Here is an 18,954-nt window from a genome sequence, read left to right on the forward strand (position 1 = left end):
GGTGTTTTTACATTGATGCTCTTATTTAAGTAAAGGATCTGAATACTTCCACCACAGCTAGCAGGCGTGATAACCCGGCCTCCTCCCCCATCCCTCTCTCTTCCTCCTCCCCCACCCCTCTCTCTTCCTCCTCCCCCACCCCTCTCTCTTCCTCCTCCCCCACCCCTCTCTCTTCCTCCTCCCCCACCCCTCTCTCTTCCTCCTCCCCCACCCCTCTCTCTTCCTCCTCCCCCACCCCTCTCTGTGTGTGAGTGTTCTGATTTAAAAGCCTTTGTGCTCCTCCATTGGTTGTGTTGGAGGATGGGCTTCCAGTACGGACACACCCCGTTCAAAGAATTGCGTCAGCTATATATTGTATGGACCACGGCCGCCTGGCCCCGGTACTTCTCCGGCAGCCCAAACCCGAACATCCTGGAAGAGACTTTACACATCCCTGAAGCTGTGAGCTAAAACGACGCGGGAGAGAGAAAAACACACACAACCTCAAGCTGCCGGGCTTTTATAGACGAAGGACTCGAAGCATTTCTCTCTCTTAAAAGAAAGAACACTCGACTGAAGTTCAAAGTCATTTCAACGGAGCAGAAATTCCTCTATGATGACCGACTTCTGAGCGACACTCACCGGGAGACCTCCGAGGAAGTTCTACCATCACCCTCAACAATCACAAAATAAGAAGGCAAAGAAGAAGAAGAAGAAGAGTGTGTCGCTCACATCGCAGCCATGGACTCCGGCAAGGTAGTTATTCTCTGTGTGACTCTTTTTGTTCCTCCCTTCTTTTCACAACAACAGGTGTTTAAATCCTGTCGAGCCTGTTGGGTTGCATGTGTTTATTGTTTCAGCCGCACGCTGTCACTGAGGACCGGTTCAGTCACTCCACAGTATTCGTTGTTCTTACCCATGATACACTTCCACATGTGCCATGATGGAGAGCCATGATGCCGCGAGTGCCCACGTTGTCTATTGCGGCGTTATTACCCCTCCGTACTGTTAGCAGTAGTTAAAAGTACTCTTTTGTCACTTCTATATCACTTATGATACACTTTAATAGTCCAGTACGTGTCTACACTTAATAGTAACCTTAAGTCGCTACATTATTTATTATTTTCCTGTATTATATGTCTAAAAATCAACAGTTTTGCCGCTCAATTTGAGCTTTCTTACTAACTATTTCCTCTGCGTCATGGTGAGTGGGGGGTATATAGTGCTTTGTCATGTCTCGAGCCCTGCGTGCGGCGCTGCGTGTGTGTGTGTGTGTGTGTGTGTGATGCAGCTTTATGTCACTGCAGACTGTATTCAATGCGTTTTTCTTCCTGTATTAAAGCTACCTGACTAAAGTCTGATCGAAGCTATTTATACACAAGAGTGTTTTATAAAAGCCTTATACAGCAGTGTTTGTTTCGGCCCAAGAGGAAGAAGTACAAGTAGCAGTACTTCATTATAAAGTCCAGAAGTATTAGCGAAATCCACTTAAAGTACTCTTTATGCAGCAGGATAGTCCCTGTCATTGTTGCGTTAGTATTTGTAATTATTGAAGCTGGAATCCTCTAATGTTTGGCATTTCTGCTTTGCTTTTATCTTTCATCAACTAATCGATTAATTGACTTATCGTCTCAGCTCTATTATGCTATTATTGTTGAAGTTGTTGGAGGTCATTTTAATTACCCGATATTCTGTTGGCAGATTAATCAGTAGCAATACATTGTATTTTATAAACTTATTGTTTTTTTAATGTAAAATCTTGATCTTCAAAGCAACTATAGTTGTCAGGAAGAAGGACAATGTAGTGTTATAGTTAGAAGTAAAGTAGCTGCAAATGGAAATACTCAATGTGCAAGTACTGCTAAATTGTACTGGATTAAAAATGCTAACAACCCACAAATAAATTGCTTAAATAATTGTTCTGTTTTTGAAATAGTTTTCTGTCTCTAATCAATTGATTATTTGAATCCCCTGCTTTTGGTTTGGGACAAAACCAGACAGTGGAAAGCATCCTCTTAGCCTCTGAGAACTTGTGATGGACGACTTTTCATCGCATCTAATCCATTTGCCTCTAAACTCGATGCTGACCGAGAAGAGTGTGTCGGAACATTTGTAATGTTTCTCCAGTAATCTGATCCAAACAACCTCTTTCAAACCTCATCTCGGTTACAGCTTTAAAGAAAGTAAACAGAACTTATCTGGTGCTTGTTAATACTGTCGGCATCCTGGTGTGGCTCGTGGTTACTGTTACACGCACACACACACACACACACACACACATAGACACGCTGCATAATGAAGCACGTACGCCACCGACTTCCCCCTTCTATTTGGTCGTGGCTATACAACCAGTTAAACCCAGTGGAGCAGCACCAGGCAGCCCGGTGCGACACGGAGGTCAGAGAATGTTTCCTTAGCTGTCACCACTAGACTGTGCTCTTGGGGGAGGGGGAGGGGGGGTCGTCAGCTGGACGCGGGTTTGTTGTGGACATGATGGGAACAGTTCTCCGTGTTCCCAATTTCCACTGTGACACCGACACAGCAGATTTCCAGAGGGAGTGCGACTCGACAGAGGGAAGCGCTCCGCCTATTGCTGGGGTGTTAAAGCCCCGTCCCTTCCCTTCCCAGGCTGTTGGCTTCACTCCCTTCTTTGTGTTGCGTTGCCTCCAGCAGTGTTGAGCTGTTTGTTTTTCTTCTTTCGTGGCCGTAGCAAAACAGAAGTTAAGCGCGGGGGGTTATTGAACATCTCGTGGTGAGGATTTTCATACCAGGCTTGTGCTTAGTGTTGGGCCTATTTATGTGCAGATGGAGTCCAGTCGGTGGAAACTTCACCAAGTGACGCACAGAAGTGGTAGAACTACAGTTTCACAGACCCAGAGTGTAAAACCCGCCCAGGCCACCATTGATTCAGTCAGGTGTCTCACGTATTATGCTCAGTCCACGTTTAATTGTTCCTCTTAATTTCTTTCAGTGCAGCTGTATTTAAATTACAATGCGGTTATTTCCATCACAAACACGGCGTGTTAATGACTTCACATTGTTGGCCGTACGAGAGCTTCACTCTCATCAACAGGAAGCTTTGTTTGGGTCTGAGAAGCTCACCTCAGTGCTGTTGTTGTCCCCCAACAAAGAATGAAAAATAGTAATTGGGGTCAAGCAGACCGTTGACCTGCTCTGTTTTGGATAGAAAAGGCCACTCAGCATTTTATTCCTGGTAGACTTGATGGCACAGGTATTTTGATTGGGAGTCCGGAGCCAACAAGCCGCCTCCATTGTCCAGACGTAACTGCACGGGCTTAACTCTTCTCCATCCGCTGCCTCTCAGCCATCTGCCAACTCCTGCCTCCCTTCAGACAGTCCAGTAGGTTTACTTTCATCTGCATGACCGGCCCCTTCAGTGTGTCTCACGGTGTAACGGTCAGCCATGTTCTAATGGGGCTTAATGAGGCTTCGCTGCAAAAGTTGGGATCAAGAGATCTGGGAGGGTTTTAATTGAGACGAACAAGCAAGCGAGAGTGCTTGTTTCATTCGCCTTTCTGAGAAGCTGGAGGACTGTGCACACGGCACTGATCCCTCTGTTCACAGGGACGAGATGGTCGGATGAAGCGGTTCAAGCGGGGCCACGCTGTGTCCCCTCTGGGCCCCTTTTGACTTTCTCACGATTCAGTTGAAATTAGCTCGCCGTCATCAATCAGAACCCTTTTGAACCACCGGGCTTTAACTGATGTGTTTGACCTCTGAACTCTTGCGCTGCAGAGTCAGTTTGAACGGTCCGACTTTTTTTAATCTGACCTGAGCGGAATAGTTACAGTATCTGAAAATAGTGTGACGGTTTGTAGGATTTACTACGTGGGAAATTTACTTTGTTGACCTGTAAAACTAGCGTTTCAGCAGTTTTACTCCTTAATCTAATAATTATGAAAAGATTACACACCTCAAATTAGTATTATTGTATTTACTTCTGTGAAATGATCCTATGATATACTCGTGCTATTGTTTGTATTGGCCCCAAACATCGAGTCTAACTGTAAAAAGACTTTTATCCGATCCCACTGTGACGGGCTGAAGCTTCACTGGCTCTGACCAATAATGCTTTATCTCACTTTCTATTTGTGTTCACTGTGGTATGCACAGCGCGTACACATAAATACACACTTTTAAAAACAAAATGATGATCTATCTAAGGCTACTTGTCTCATGCAGAAGATGAGTTTGTCTTCTACAGTGTTTGAATAAAGGATAATAATAACCGGGAGTACCAGGAAACTCGGACAATTACATGGTGCACATTCAACTGTGTGTCGTTTTGCATATATTTGTCTATGGAAGTTTTCAAAGGCAAATATGCCGATCCCTTCTACATTACTACATTATTCATCAGGTTATTCTGCCCACGGTTACTGAATAAGTGTTTATAATAAGTGTTTAGCACTAAATAAAGCATGCATTAGGCCTAGACATAATTAGGCTTAAATCAGTCCTAGTATGTGGGCTTTAACTTTAATGACAGCAGTGTCTTAACAGTCTAATGTAAGAACAAGACGTCGCTCTACATTAAAACAAACACCAAGATATTTGGGAGCTGTCCCCAGCATGCGGAGGCTGTAAGCTTTAAAGCTGAACCGAGCTGAGAGGAGGTGGGGACATATTGGATTCCCCACAGCTGTAAGCTGAGACCTAGAGGTGACGTTTAGAGGGACGTGGTGGCAGCAACGTAGGCCGTCCCCAACAACCAGGTGCACTCTGGAAACCAGGAAGTGGTCTGAGTCGAATTACAGCCTGCTTCTCTTCTCTTCTCTTTTTTTTTTATAATTAAACAATGACCCGATTCAGAGGAAGCCGGACATGATGAGTCACAGACTAAGTAGTGTTGCAGTAAAAACGAAACAATGACGTAAAGTTAAGCAGAATTTGTTTCCAGTCTTCCGCTGGCTTTGTGCTTTAGTGTTGACGTTAGGAGTTGCCTTCAGAGTGTTCACCTAAATATTTTATATTTTCCCTTTGTTGGCCGTCACATTGACTTTACTACCTGGACAACATGTCTGAGAATGAAGAGGCACAACCGGAATGTTGTGCACTGGAAGTGAAATGTAGCAATGCAGACACTTTCTGTAGCTAACCTGAGGCAGTGTCCGCTGTCAGGGGTCAAGTACTGTATTGAAGTACAGCTTTGAAGTACTTGTACTTCACTAAGTTTTTCTATTTTATGTGACTTTATACTTCTACTCTTTTACATTTTATTCATCTCTCAGCGATATTTGCTAGTAAGTTTTCAGATTCAGTTTTTACATTATTGAAAAAAACAAGTTTTGAGTTAAGTATTTATCCTTAAAACTTTATTAAGTAATATTTTGAAGTATTTTAACAGTATTGTTGTATATTACTTAAGTTAGGGATCTCAATAATTCTTCCAGCACCACCCACATTTGAGAGAACTACTAATGCTGTAAGCTCTGTGATAGTAGCTGTTCAGTGATTATCAGGTCGTGGACATTTCTATGTAGGTTAACCGCTTCAGTGTGTATCGTGTTTTAAAGCATTCACGTCACCCTCCCGTCAGCTTGTCAGAGCTTAAGTTACCGTTTCCTGTTTTGGCTCTCTGTGTGTTCAAGCATTGGTAGATGTATTTAATTAAAAGTCACATTTAATAACCGAGTGTTTACTTAGCAGGAGATAACTCGCTGTCAGTGTTTACCCAATAAGAGCAGAGAGTCTGTGGTGCCAAGCAACCGAAGATGCTATCAACAGTGTCAATTATAGAAAGCAACAATGACCAGACAGAAACGTCCTCGCTGCCTACACACACACACACACACACACACACACACACACACACACACCGTGTTTTACTTTTTACATACAAAGAGGGCACGTTTGCGTGGATGCTCCAGGGAGCGTTTAGATGTAATTACCCGTATTACACTCAACATACCAGGTGCTGATACTGAAGTTTGAAACTGTGGTGAGAATTGAACCGTCAACAGCCTTTTGACAGTTCATGTCGTTTTTCAAATCTTCAATTTGAAGGTTAAAAACTGAAAAAGTGAACAAAAGTCGCTGAGACCTGTGCAGGCTAGATTCCACAAGCGATCATTCACTTTCACTCAATCACTCAGTTACTGACATTTTTAATGAACCCAAATCCTTGTGAGTCATGACTGAAGATATCCGTAAATCTTTGTTAACTACAAGGCATTAACTACTCCTTCAAATCTAGCTTTCACCGATAAGTAGTTATGTTGTTTAAACAATGAACATGCTTAATAGATAATTAGATGTTATTTATACTGATCCCTCATGTTGAGAAATGTTTGGTTAGTAATAGTTATTTTTCCTTTTTTGCATCATAATAATACGATCCTTCTGAGTGAATTCCTGCTCCTCTAATCAGCTTTAAGTTTGTTGCAGATTAGCGTGCTGTGCAGTTTAATACCCTTATGGTTAGCTTAGCCGTCATGTGCGAGTAAACAAAGACAAAAACTCTATTTAGAAAATGTCAAGAAAACAAAAAGCTGCAGCCGAGTGGGCCGAACGCCTGAGAGGTAACTAAAGGCAGAGAGCTGAGGAACAAGGAAAGGGCCGTCACCGGCATCAGCTTCCATGTTATGATCATGAGATATTTTCTTTGGGTGTGACTTCATTGTTTGTCCGGTGAGGAAGTTTTGAATAACGCTGCCGCTTCTGCTTTCTGGAGACACCTTCTTTGTTGACAGGTAACAGGGGAGCAGGGGAGGTTCGGCTGAAGAAAGTCCCAAAACACTGTGATTAGTAGACTTGTACTGACACTCATTGGACTCTATGCAGTAATAAGTGTGTTTGGACTGAAGTCATGCTCAGGGAGGTCTGCTAGTATCTAGGTTAAAGGTAAAGATGTCACAGAGGATTTCACTGCAACACACCCCACTTTTGACATCAATGTAGTTTTTGCAAATATTTGCAGCTGTTATTTTTTTTTTACCAGTTGGGGAAAGAAAGGATTACTCTGTTTATAGTTAAATAAAAGCAGCTGGTAGTTGTTTACTGAAACTGTGTGCCGTTTCTTGCTCGCTTCAAACCAGCAGTGGCTTTGCAGAACAACATGAGACGCTTGGTCTCCTTTAAGAGGCCAGCCCTCTGTGCTGAGAAGGGTGTGTGGGTTTGTGTTTACATACTAAGCGGTCCTGTCGTGGACTTGATGACCTCATAACAAGAGTCCCTATTGGTGCAGAAATGTAGGCGGGTCTTTAAGTGTCTTCAGCCAGGACCACTGAACGGCTCGAGGAGTGACGGCCTCCAAAAACACACAGAAGTTTGTCCTTCCTCTTTATTATGCAGGAATTCTGGTTCCCACAAAACAAAGTGTCTGGATCATGCACTTTGGTGGTATTGCAGAGTAGCATGCACAATCATTTCTAAGGATTATTCTTTTTTATTAAACATGGCGGGGGTCGGTTCTCGTGTTGATCTTTTTCTGTGGGAGCTGAAATGAAGATTCAACCAGCAATTTAGCCTCAAGCTCTCCTCACAGTCTTAAGGAAGGAATCCAATCCACTCTACCTTTTCCAGAGGAAGAGGAGAGGAAGTTAGCGACCAGCTAGTGAACATAGTGGAGCATTTTGCACCTAAAGAGACAAATGTTTCCCTTCAGGAGTTAGTGGAGACCAAAAATAGAGCTAAAAAGAGAGTAAATATTGAACTTTATATTTCCTACCGGTCCAGAAACACGACTCCAAATCAACGCTTATGTTGTTTTTAATTCGTTGAATGTGAAATTATAAAATTGGAAGTGTTGGACCGGATATCCGCTGGCTGCTCCAGAACCACAGAAATATAGCTTCCCCCCCCACCCCCCGGAGGCTTATCCGTCGCTTATAGCCGATGGGTCCCGAGATTGGCTTAAAGTTAAACTCGCCAAATCTAGGGATGCACCAATACCACCTTCTTTCAGACCAAGTACAAGTACTTACATTTGGGTACTTGCCGATACTGAGTACCAATAACAGAACATAATACTAACGGTGACTTTGAAAACATGTATTTTCATCAGATGTTCCTCACTTACTTACTGACTGTAACGAATAAAATATACAAGATGATGTTTTCCTGATACAAACAGAGCATAGATGGCAGCACAGGTGTTGATAATTAACCGTTTAACCATGATATCAGCAATATTAAGAAATACTACGAATGAAAACATTAGCTAGTCCACCTTATAGGACAGCCCACCTTAAGTGCACCTGAGTTGTTGCTAACCTCCTCCACTTTATCATCAGCTGGCGGCCATGCTTGTTTCTGCTGCCCCCAGTGGCCAAACAATAGTAGTGTTTACAAAAACAGGAACATTTAAGTTTCGTGCACCTACAACACGCAGAGATAGATTGATAAGTGCCTTGCTCAAAGACACGTCAACACTGGCTGTTGCAGGTCTTTTGTTTAACGTCTCGGCGGGTCAGAGGACTGCAGGTGTCCTTGGCTTGGGTCCGTTCTCGCTCTGGTAACGTGTGCAGGTTTGATTTGTGTCCCGACAGTGTTTTCAGAGGAAGACGTTTCATTTTGCTCGTATTGTCTGCATGTGATAAAGGAACTGAAAGGCAGGTCTTCTGTTGCCATAACACAAGGACCCTATCTGGTGTGAATCACTGTGGAAAGAGGCTTGGTGTGAATCACAAGTCTAAACGTTTATCATCCACACATGGTGACTGATGGTGAGGTATGAAAGATGGAAAGAGTCAACTGCTGTTCATGCCGCTCTCAATTTGATCTGAAGTCTGAGAGAAGCAAATAGACAGCGACATACTCCTCTCTGGTTTATTAACTTTTTGGTATGAGGAAAATCTCTACTAATCCGCTGGGCTCGTCTGAGATCAAGCAGCAAGTGAACTCTGTAATCACAAGAACACTGACGATAACATGCAGACCTGGGTCGAACCTGGACACGTTCCAAGAAGCAGCTTCCTTCAGTCATACCTGGAAAAACACGGATCCTCACCACAGTTCTTTCTTTTTTTAGAAAAATAAGTGGACAACTCAGTAAACAGGGAACAGATGTTGGATGTCAACATAGATTTCTTCACCTGTTTGTCAGATCGCTGTAGGTGTCATAAAGCATCTTTTATGGCGAGTCCAGCTCCACCATGGTGCTTAAAGGGGCCTGATACCAAACATCTTCAAGATATTTCAGGATATGTCGATGTGTGCGTTCATTGTGCTTGTTATGAATACGTGGTGAGGATAAAGTTAGCGGCTGACCGACCTGAACATTTCATTCAGTCGATTCCAGGGCGGCCGAAGCACAACCGCAAGTAAAAACACCTTGTCCCAGAAGAACTGGCATCAACTTATGTAAGTGAGAGTTTCTAGTTAGATAAAAGGTATTATCCGGAAAGATGATTTAACTGTTCGTCATGCTATCTGCACTGAAGCTCCGTTTTGCATTGGGTAAACTGGTCAAACTGGTCTCTTCGCTGACAATACTTCCTCTTCTCTCTGTTGTCTTGCAGCAAGTAACGTTCACGTTGATGCTGAGTGTCGGATCAGCTGTTATCGGCTCCCTGCAGTTCGGCTACAACACCGGAGTCATCAATGCCCCTCAAAAGGTGAGTTAAACGTCTGAATGTTTAGTTTAGTTTATCTCTAAAAAGATTTTACGGTGTGTTTCAGCTCGCCAATATTTCTGGGTTTGCACTATATGTATACTATATCATTCATACTAATTCATTTCCCCTTCCAAACCAGTCCCAGTGCTGGATGTTCACTCGCTTGTTGAGCTGAAAAACAGGACAAAAAAATGGAAACGGGTTTTGGGTTAAGGGGTGAGATAATAATAGCCACATTGGGGCCGATGTGGTCCAAGGACATCTTTCTTAAACAGACTCTGAGTGATTCCTGTGTAAAAGAGTGTGTCCATGCCCAAAAATGGACCTCTGCTGACCAGCAACAGGCTGGGAAAAGCTACACAAGGAAACTCAGAGGAGATCATGTGAAAGATTGTAGACGGTCGGTGAATCACTAAGTCTACAGTAGGTTTTATTAGCAGACAGGTACGCCAAAGACACTCATTTCCTGGGGAATGTCGATATCGCATCGCGTGCAAACAACCTCCACCTGGTTAGTTTGCGTTGGTCCGAACACACCCTGTGGCGACGCAGCTGTCTGTCCACTGGTCACAGGTCGGACCTCAGCTCGCCCTTTTTTTTGTTTTTTGTTTACCCTTCACATGTGCAGAGTCCTCTGTGTGCCGGAGACGGACCGTCACAGCTGCTTGTGGCTGCTCTCACTGTGAGGACAGCCTGGTTTTTCCAACTGCCCGTCCTCTGTCACCAAACCGTCAAAGCTGGCCCGGGCTTTGACGCGAAGGACGCTTTGTAAATCACAGAAGCTTTCATCAGTCGTCTGTGAAAAGAGAGACGGGACACGTTCACTTATTGACACATTATAGACGGAAAGGAGTCTCGGTTAAAGATCAGACCTCTTATTCGTTTCTTCTTGAGTCATAAAGAGCAGAAGAAGTGGGCAGCAGATGGCAAAGAGGGGATTTTAGGTCTTGAGACATTTGTGCAAAGACATTGTGCAATAGTCATGGATTGTGCAAACACAGAAGTAATGAAACTTAACAAGAGAAAGCCTTTGTGTTCTTTTTAAATCTGGTTATGGATATAAAAAAAGTTCAGTCTGCTAAGTAGGCCACTAAAAATCATTTCAATAATGTTCTAGACCAACCAGTTAAATATACTGCAAAGCAGCAAATCCTCACATTTGAGAAGCTCTTTGTTTCTCTTAAAGAAATTACCTAAATAATCTGAATATTTGACTAATCGTTGCGGCTCCTGACCTCACTAGCTGTTAAGTAATCGAGATTTACTGATATTTCATAATATTTAATCCGGTATTTTGCAGTTTCTTGGTGTCGCACAGATTTACTCCACCATGAAACATGAAAACAGCTCGTGTTCGGCTTCATGCAGCTCAGCCCAGGAGGGGCTGCAGACTGAGGGGGGGGGGGGATATGTGGTCTGTTACACACTGGGCTAGTGTAAAGCTGCCCTCTTGGCTCTTTATCCCCTTTTCCCAACACCCAGCCTCTGTCTCTCTCTCTCACACACACACACACACACACACTGAGAGGTCTGAGCAACTTCACCCGCTGAAAAACTGTTGCTCAACACATGCTCTTAATCCTCCATTAGTTAATGACCATTTAAGAGGCTATAATTTCACAAATGCAACTTTTCTATAGCAACAGCACTTGAGATTACCGCTCTGTGCTCCGGTGTGGGATAAATGCTGCCGTGATGCTGCCTGTGACGCAGGTCGAGCTCTGTGTCCGAGCGCCCCTGATTAGATACGCTCTTTCAAGGGCCGCACTGCAGCTCCCAGTCCTCCTCCTCCTCCTCCTCCTCCTCCTGCTGCTGCTGCTGCATGCGTGTGCCACAAAGCAAACAATATCCTTGTTTGGAACTTTTATCGAAAGGGTCATCTGTGTTGTGTGTGTATTGGTTTAATTTAAACTTCTTTACGGTTAGAGCTTCTACACCTTTCCTTTCCTGAAAGAAGTTTATTTGTGAATGTTTTCTTTCTGTGTGTTTATCGCTGTTCGATAAACACACAGAAAGCAGGAAGCAGGACATATCTAAAGTACTGCTACTAAATTATGGCTTCCTGTGGGATAGACTATTTTTAGGACCTACTACAAATTCAAGGACGTTTAAAAAAAAAAAAACTCTTTCTTGTTCAAAGACAGACAATTTCAGTTGTATGCATCTGTTTATTTTCAGCTTGTGCGCGCTGAATACAGAGCTCACCTTGAGCTCAACAACATGATGCTCACAGCCTGCTTCATTGTGTGGTTAGAGCCAGCTGCTGATCTGAGCTGCACCGTCTATTCAGAGAAACACGCGGAAAGAGAACAAAATAATAACTCTTCAAAACCAGCCACTAAACTCAGTGAAAGTACCACTAATGAAAAATAATGTCCTATGATTATTACCAATTAACATATACTGTAGGTGCGTGACAGCGCAGCCAGACCTGTCTGTATCGTTAACACACACACACACACACACACACACACACACACACACACACCCTTATGTCATTTTCTTTTAATACCGTAGATAAGCAAATGCACACGGTATGATAACAGTCAATGTTTCCGCGGCACACAGTTACGCCCATATTTGTAGAGGTCTTTTTCACTTGATATATGCAAGGATGATTTTCTGTCGATCAGTGTCGAAAAGCCACAAATCTACTTTGATTCAACCATAAAACACGCCTCTTCTAGGCATTATATGTTCATGGATTCTGGTTGAGTTGTTGTTGTACAAGTACCTTTAAAACTGTACTTCAAGTACAGATCTAGAGTAAATGTAATAGGCTTGCAGATTTAAAACTCAGCGATTAGCATGAGCTCCTCTGAATACGGCCGTTTTTAAAGGGTGGATGTTATGGGTACGGTGCGGTGCTCCATGACGTACTTCTGATATCACTGAGCAAGGTCTTGTGAGTGAAAGTTGATAGTGGACATGACCCAATCCTTGTGTCAAGAGCATCCGAGTGGCCTCCTATATATATCCCTCCACCATAGCAAAGCTCTTAAGAAACGATAGCGCTGCTATCTTCAAATATCTTCAAAAGCTTTTATTACCCGTTTCACAGAGGCACATGACAAGGCTAGAGGTTACAAGAGAGGTAGTGGGGGGGAGGGGGGCGGGCGCGATGACAGGGTGCAGACAGGGTGCTGACCTTTCTGGATCATATGAGAAGTGTCCCACACATAAGGAGACACGGGCTCCGCTGGCTCGCCCGGCTGTGTTTGTCAACATAGTCACGGGTGATGATGAGGATGGAAAAGGGAGAGGGGGGGGGGGGGAACTTGACACTCAACCACGGCTGTTGAACTGGTAATACAGTGCTGCCATCAGCTGGTCACACAGCAGCAGCTCAACCATCACTTTGTAATAATGCAATAGAATAAAACATGAACCTATTTAGTCCACTCCAAGAGAAAGCCAGAACATATTCAAACGTTTCTTTTATTTATTTTCTTAACATTGGTCTTGTGATATTTGTTCTCGTGGCAGGTTATTGAGAAGTACATCAATGAGACGTGGTATGAGCGATACCAGGAGCCCATCTCCAAAGGCACCCTCACGGCCATCTGGTCCGTCGCCGTCGCCATCTTCTCTGTCGGCGGCATCTTTGGCTCCTTCTCCGTCGGGCTCTTTGTCAACCGCTTTGGAAGGTGAGGTGAAAACAAAGCCCCTGCTGCTGTTGTGACAGCGTGACATCCTCGGGCTTTTCTAGAAGAAACAGACTTTGCTGGATACAAATGCAGTAAATATGATGAATAACAATAAAGCTGTGATTGTTAGACTGAAACTTTTTAGGTCAATGTTTTCTGAGGCCTTGGGGCACTTCAGGCACTAAAAAGGTCATTAAATATATATTGATGTTTTTAAACCCACACACTCTTGTGTGGCATAGATTTTCTCAGCTTTTATGGTCTTAAAGACATAATTACTTCATTTTATGTGGAAGAAATGTTAAAAACGTGTCGGAGTAGGACCAGGGTCGATTGATAATGAAAGTGCACACGGTTTACTAATTCATCTTTAATGACATTGTGCTGGAAGGTACAGAAGCACATGAACCGAATGTAATTTGTCTGAACTTAATGTATTGAATGTGTCTTGTTCTCTGTTGCCTACAGGAGGAACTCTATGCTCATGGCCAACGTCTTGGCCTTCATCGCAGCCACTCTGATGGGCTTTTCGAAGATGGCGCGCTCCTGGGAAATGCTGATCGCTGGTCGCTTTGTGGTGGGCCTCTACTCCGGCCTCTCCACAGGCTTCGTGCCCATGTATGTGGGTGAGGTCTCCCCAACAGCCCTACGTGGAGCCCTGGGCACCTTCCACCAGCTGGGCATCGTCGTCGGCATCCTCATTGCACAGGTCGGTCAACGTTATAACGCTTTAAAACAACCTTCGAGCATCCTACTGCGCATTGCTAGCAGCCTGTGCGTGTGGTTCATGTGCGTTACTCGTGTCTCTGTTGATGTCAGGTGTTTGGAATGGAGGCACTCATGGGCAACGACAACTTGTGGCCGCTCCTCTTGGGCTTCACCTTCATCCCCGCTGTGATACAGTGCATCCTGCTGCCTCTCTGCCCCAAGAGCCCCCGATTCCTGCTCATCAACAGGAACGAAGAGAACAAGGCCAAGTCTGGTGAGTTCACATACACACACATAACTGCTGTATCCTACTATTTTTTATAGTCTTAATAGTGCTGTGTTTTTACACAGAGGTTTCTCTCAAATTTCAAGCATCGTCCCAGATTCCGATGGTCTTCTAAAATGTACAAAGATGTAATCAAAAGGAAACAAAACAACAAACAAAAGAAGGAAAATGTCGCTGAACTGGGGGTAGAGTTAACGACCTGCTTTCCCTCTTTCACGTTTTCAGTGTTGAAGAAGCTCAGAGGCACCACAGACGTGAGCTCCGACATGCAGGAGATGAAGGAGGAGAGCCGGCAGATGATGAGGGAGAAGAACGTGACCATCCTGGAGCTTTTCCGCTCGCCGCTCTACCGCCAGCCCCTCCTGATTGCCGTCGTCCTGCAACTCTCCCAGCAGCTGTCTGGCATCAACGCTGTGAGTGTCCGCGCATCAGACACCGTCCCGCTGTTCACTCTGAGGACTGTCAGTGGGAAACACACAGAAACACCACTTTCCCCTGACGTGCTCGGCACACATTCACACCTAAAGATATCCAGAACATGTCAGCTGTTGTAAATAAAGGAGACTCTCTCATGTTTAATTTCTTTGTGTTTGTCTTACTTGCTAGATATTCTACTACTCCACTCGTATCTTTGAGAAAGCCGGAGTCGAGCAGCCCGTCTATGCCACCATTGGAGCCGGTGTAGTTAACACAGCTTTCACTGTGGTGTCGGTGAGTACGGTTCAACTTCTCCGATTTCGAAGGGAAATCCTCGTTACAGCACAGATAAATAAAGGTGTTAAAAGCATTAAAGAGACGGTGTGTAGGATTTCCTCTAGTGGTGAGGTTGTAGATTGCAACCAGCTGAAATAAGGTTCATCACATTGTCGTACTGCACTAACCTTGCTCTGACTCTTCTGGTTTCTTTCTCCGTGTAGCTGTTTATTGTGGAGCGTGCAGGACGCAGGTCTCTGCACCTGGTGGGGCTGATGGGAATGGCCGGCTCTGCCGTCTTGATGACCATTGCCTTGGCTCTGTTGGTAGGTTTCCCTTAAGACAATGTGGCGGTCAAGATTCCTACCCACAAAAATGGCAGCATCTGACCTCCCTCTCGTCCTCTGCTCTTGTAGGATCAGCTCAAATGGATGTCCTATTTGAGCATCGTGGCCATCTTCTCCTTCGTCGCGTTCTTTGAGATCGGCCCGGGCCCCATCCCCTGGTTCATCGTGGCAGAGCTGTTCTCGCAGGGACCCCGGCCCTCAGCCTTTGCTGTGGCTGGTTTCTCCAACTGGACTGCCAACTTCATAGTGGGAATGACCTTCCAGTATGTGGAGGTGAGGAGAAAAAGAAAACATTTGGGGATGGTATTTGTGTTTGTGAGGTAACTATTTAATTCAGTATACAGAAATGAGACAAAATTCCCAAGTTTAGGTGAAGTTATCAATCGATTTTCAGAGGAATGGCCTTGAAAGAATCAATTTAAACAATTAATAATCATTCGTCACTCATTTAAATGAAAGAAATATATATATTTGCTCCTTCCTCACATTTTGCTGCAAACTTCCCAGTTTATTGAGGACTGAACCTTGTTTGGACTCCGCTCCTCTCCCCCTTATCTCTCTTCACAGGAGATTTGCGGCCCCTACGTGTTCATCATCTTCACCGTGCTGCTGCTCGTCTTCTTCGTCTTCACCTTCTTCAAAGTGCCGGAGACCAAGGGCCGGACGTTCGACGAGATCTCGGCCGGCTTCCGCCAGTCGGCTGGCGGCGGAGCCGAAAAGCACTCGCCGGAGGAGCTCAACAGCCTGGGGGCCGATTCTCAGCTCTGAGTGACTTTGACTTCCGTCAGACTCTTCCTCAGGCCGAGGAGGTTACGAGAAGGGTCTACGAACTAGAAGTAGACGCATCCACTGGTAGAATCATTTTCACACTGTCACCACATTTCGGGCATTTTTACCAAAACGAACAGCCCCGTGTGATTCTCCTACATGACGTCCTCCGCTGTCCCTCTCGTGTCGCACGAAGAAACACAAACAAAATGGGCACTATGTCGCCTGGTGTGGAGAGGGGAGCGGAGGATAGATAGGGAAGGTTTTTTAATATTTTAAAGATATTTTAAAGAAGGAAAAGAAGTTTCATCAATCAAACTACCTTTTTTAATCTTTTTGTTTTCACTTTATACATAACTGATATGTGCTTATGCTCTGTTCTTTGTAGCCTGTTACCATGAAGTCTGTTTGTTACCATCTGGTTTAAGAGCCCCGCTGCTGTAGAGATCCGTTCACTGTTCTTATCATAAATACTGTAATGCCGTATCACTGTAGACTGTAGATGCTGCACAGCTCCGCGACGTCGCTCCCCACCAGATGGGGCACTGCCCTTAAAAAAAGGTCCCAATGCGCCACTGATGTGGAATAACTTATTTGTACTTTTTTTAAGGGACCGCGATATATCAGTGCACTGCTGTGAGGATTTTAATCTCCTTAATGAAATTAGCGCGCCACACATTATACAATGTTATTACTTATTTACACTTGCTGGACAATATTTTACTCTTTTTTAAAAATTGTTAGACAAAAGACTTTTCTTAGATTTATGTCCACGGAGACAGTAATATATCAAATGTATCCACCGTTGCTGTATTTGTACTCCCTCTTTAGCAGTACAATTGATGAAATTGATATCGACATGGATCGGTGCAAGAGGAACAGCATCTGCACAGATCCGTACCACAGCGCTAAACTTGGCAGAAGAAATAAATCATCCATCCATTTTACCATCACAACAGATAAGTACGCGTTCACAATCAGCAGCCACAAAACCAAAAATAAATCCGCCTTACAGAACCACAACGTTTGTGGGATTAAGTTCCCTTCTGAAACAATGGAGCCTTCTCTGCCTTCAGCCGTAACAGCCTTTTACAGCCTTATCACCGAGGAGCAGTTTAAGGTCAGGTCGGCCTGATCTTCACTTTAACTATTTGTGAGCCGAGATTAACCTGTAGAGCTTCCGAAGTCCGGTGAATTGGCTCGAGAGCTGGATCTTTCCCCTCAAACGGGAGCTGCAGTGCTGCACACTGTTCCTCTGTGACAACTACGAAGCATCTTCAGAAAAGAAATCTAAGAAAGAAAAATAAATAAATAATGGGGACCAAAAGTGAATGTCTGCATTTTGGAAGGTTTTCCTTATCCTGGAAGTGCTTGTCACCTCGTGTTGGGTCAAACCCCCGTCGTTCCTTCATGTGTCAAAGGAGGTGGACACATCTTGCTTTGCTGCAAGTCTTGTTTTGTGCCTTGAATTCTGCAGTATTGTCAGCTCTCTCTTCGGGTAGTAGTATTCAGGAGTCAATGACTGCTGTATCACTAGTTGAGCCTTTCTTTTCTTTAAATGCGTTGTTTGAGGAAAGTTATCTTTTTAGCAGCACTTTATTTTTCACAGAGATGTTTCTTCGTCGTTTTCCTTCTTTTTTTTTTTACTCGCAGTGTGGAATCTTGTGTTACTGAAGAGAGACTTGACTCCTTGATGTTTTTGAAATGGAAATGTGTGAAGTGGTGTCATTTGTTCATATCTATTACAGTCTCAAATTCAGTCTAATGACGACTTTGCTCCAAATTCAATACACTAGTCCAAAATCCTTATCATCATTCCATAATTGGTTGTTAATTATTGTATATAGGCATTTCCATATTTTGTCATCTGCTGGGCCACCTCACCCTCCCTGGAAAGCACTGTAACATCCACTTCCTGTGCCTTTGTCACATCTTCACCAGCAAAAAAATCGTGAAATGGCACCAAATGATGTCCTTCCCAACACGGCAAATATCAAATCTTATTATCTTATCATTTTATGTACATATATTCACAATTCTGCTCGAGGATTTGGTTTTAAATGTAGCCTTTGAAATCTCCTGGTTGGTGGTCTAAACATGATGTAAATATGAAACACACTATGTACAGCCTCACCCGCTCCAAATTTATCACATATTTAACTTTAGGAAGCGTTTTTTGATAGATAAACGAATGATCAGTCCTGTAGAGATGTACATCTCTATGCTTTTGGCTTCCACACTTACTACTGTTCCCTTTTGATTTTATACCTGAAGACATGCTGTGGCCTAATAATAGCATAATCATCTTAGTTGTGTTAATGAGACAGATTCAGAAGTCTTTTCATTTTAGTGCACAGAGCATATTCTAATGTTTGTAATAATAAAAGATCTGTGTGTATGCTTTTTGGATATTGGAAATATGAATTGAGATGGATGATGTCCTGAATGGTTATACAGTCTTGTGTAAGTGGTTTCATGCTGAATAAAAGAAATCATGCATACAGATGTTAAGTGTTTGGGGGTCAATTTGTCGCTTTTGTTGGAATTAACTGCAACGCAATAACTGACTCATTTTAGACACTTATCAGCACAAAGTAATTCAAAATATTAAAGATGTGGAAATGTTGATTATAGCAGCTTCAACTAAACTGCACGAGATTTTAGATTTGGAAGTTCATTGCATCTCACAGTCTTCATTGAGCTAATAGAATTGGCTCAGGCTTGGTCAGTTGTGGTTGAATACTGTGTTAAGTTGTCATTACCCTCATTAGCTGAAGAAGACGAGAGATGTGGATGAAAGCTTGACAAAGCCAGTAAGTGGGCTGACCAGACAGACGTGAGGACACATGTTTTGGATAATAAAAACAACACAAGCAAAAGTGAATATTACTTAAAAAAGACACAGCTGAACACAAAATACCGTAAAACCGTCACAAAAACGCATCGAC

General features: G+C 43.7%; 1 protein-coding gene across 1 annotated transcript; it reads left to right on the plus strand.

Annotated features, from left to right (window-relative positions):
• The first annotated feature begins 339 nt into the window (after positions 1-339).
• On the plus strand, positions 340-18,511 carry slc2a1b (solute carrier family 2 member 1b). The gene is made up of 10 exons (XM_076096954.1): positions 340-735; positions 9,462-9,557; positions 13,044-13,204; positions 13,673-13,913; positions 14,024-14,186; positions 14,424-14,611; positions 14,805-14,909; positions 15,116-15,217; positions 15,308-15,511; positions 15,806-18,511. Exons 1-10 carry the CDS (start codon positions 721-723, stop codon positions 16,004-16,006), a joined length of 1,476 nt encoding a protein of 491 aa, XP_075953069.1. The 5' UTR covers positions 340-720; the 3' UTR covers positions 16,007-18,511.
• Positions 18,512-18,954: the final 443 nt, after the last annotated feature.

This window comes from Anarhichas minor, unplaced genomic scaffold, assembly GCF_050575085.1.
Source record: "Anarhichas minor isolate MPS153535 unplaced genomic scaffold, ASM5057508v1 ptg000023l, whole genome shotgun sequence".
In the NCBI taxonomy this organism is placed as follows: domain Eukaryota; kingdom Metazoa; phylum Chordata; class Actinopteri; order Perciformes; family Anarhichadidae; genus Anarhichas; species Anarhichas minor.

What these genes read in the sequence shown, in the direction of transcription:
- slc2a1b (XM_076096954.1), top strand. An exon ending in AGCTGTCTGGCATCAACGCT is followed by an intron (nt 14,612 to 14,804) that starts GTGAGTGTCCGC and finishes CTTACTTGCTAG; the next exon opens with ATATTCTACTACTCCACTCG. An exon ending in CAGCTTTCACTGTGGTGTCG is followed by an intron (nt 14,910 to 15,115) that starts GTGAGTACGGTT and finishes TTCTCCGTGTAG; the next exon opens with CTGTTTATTGTGGAGCGTGC.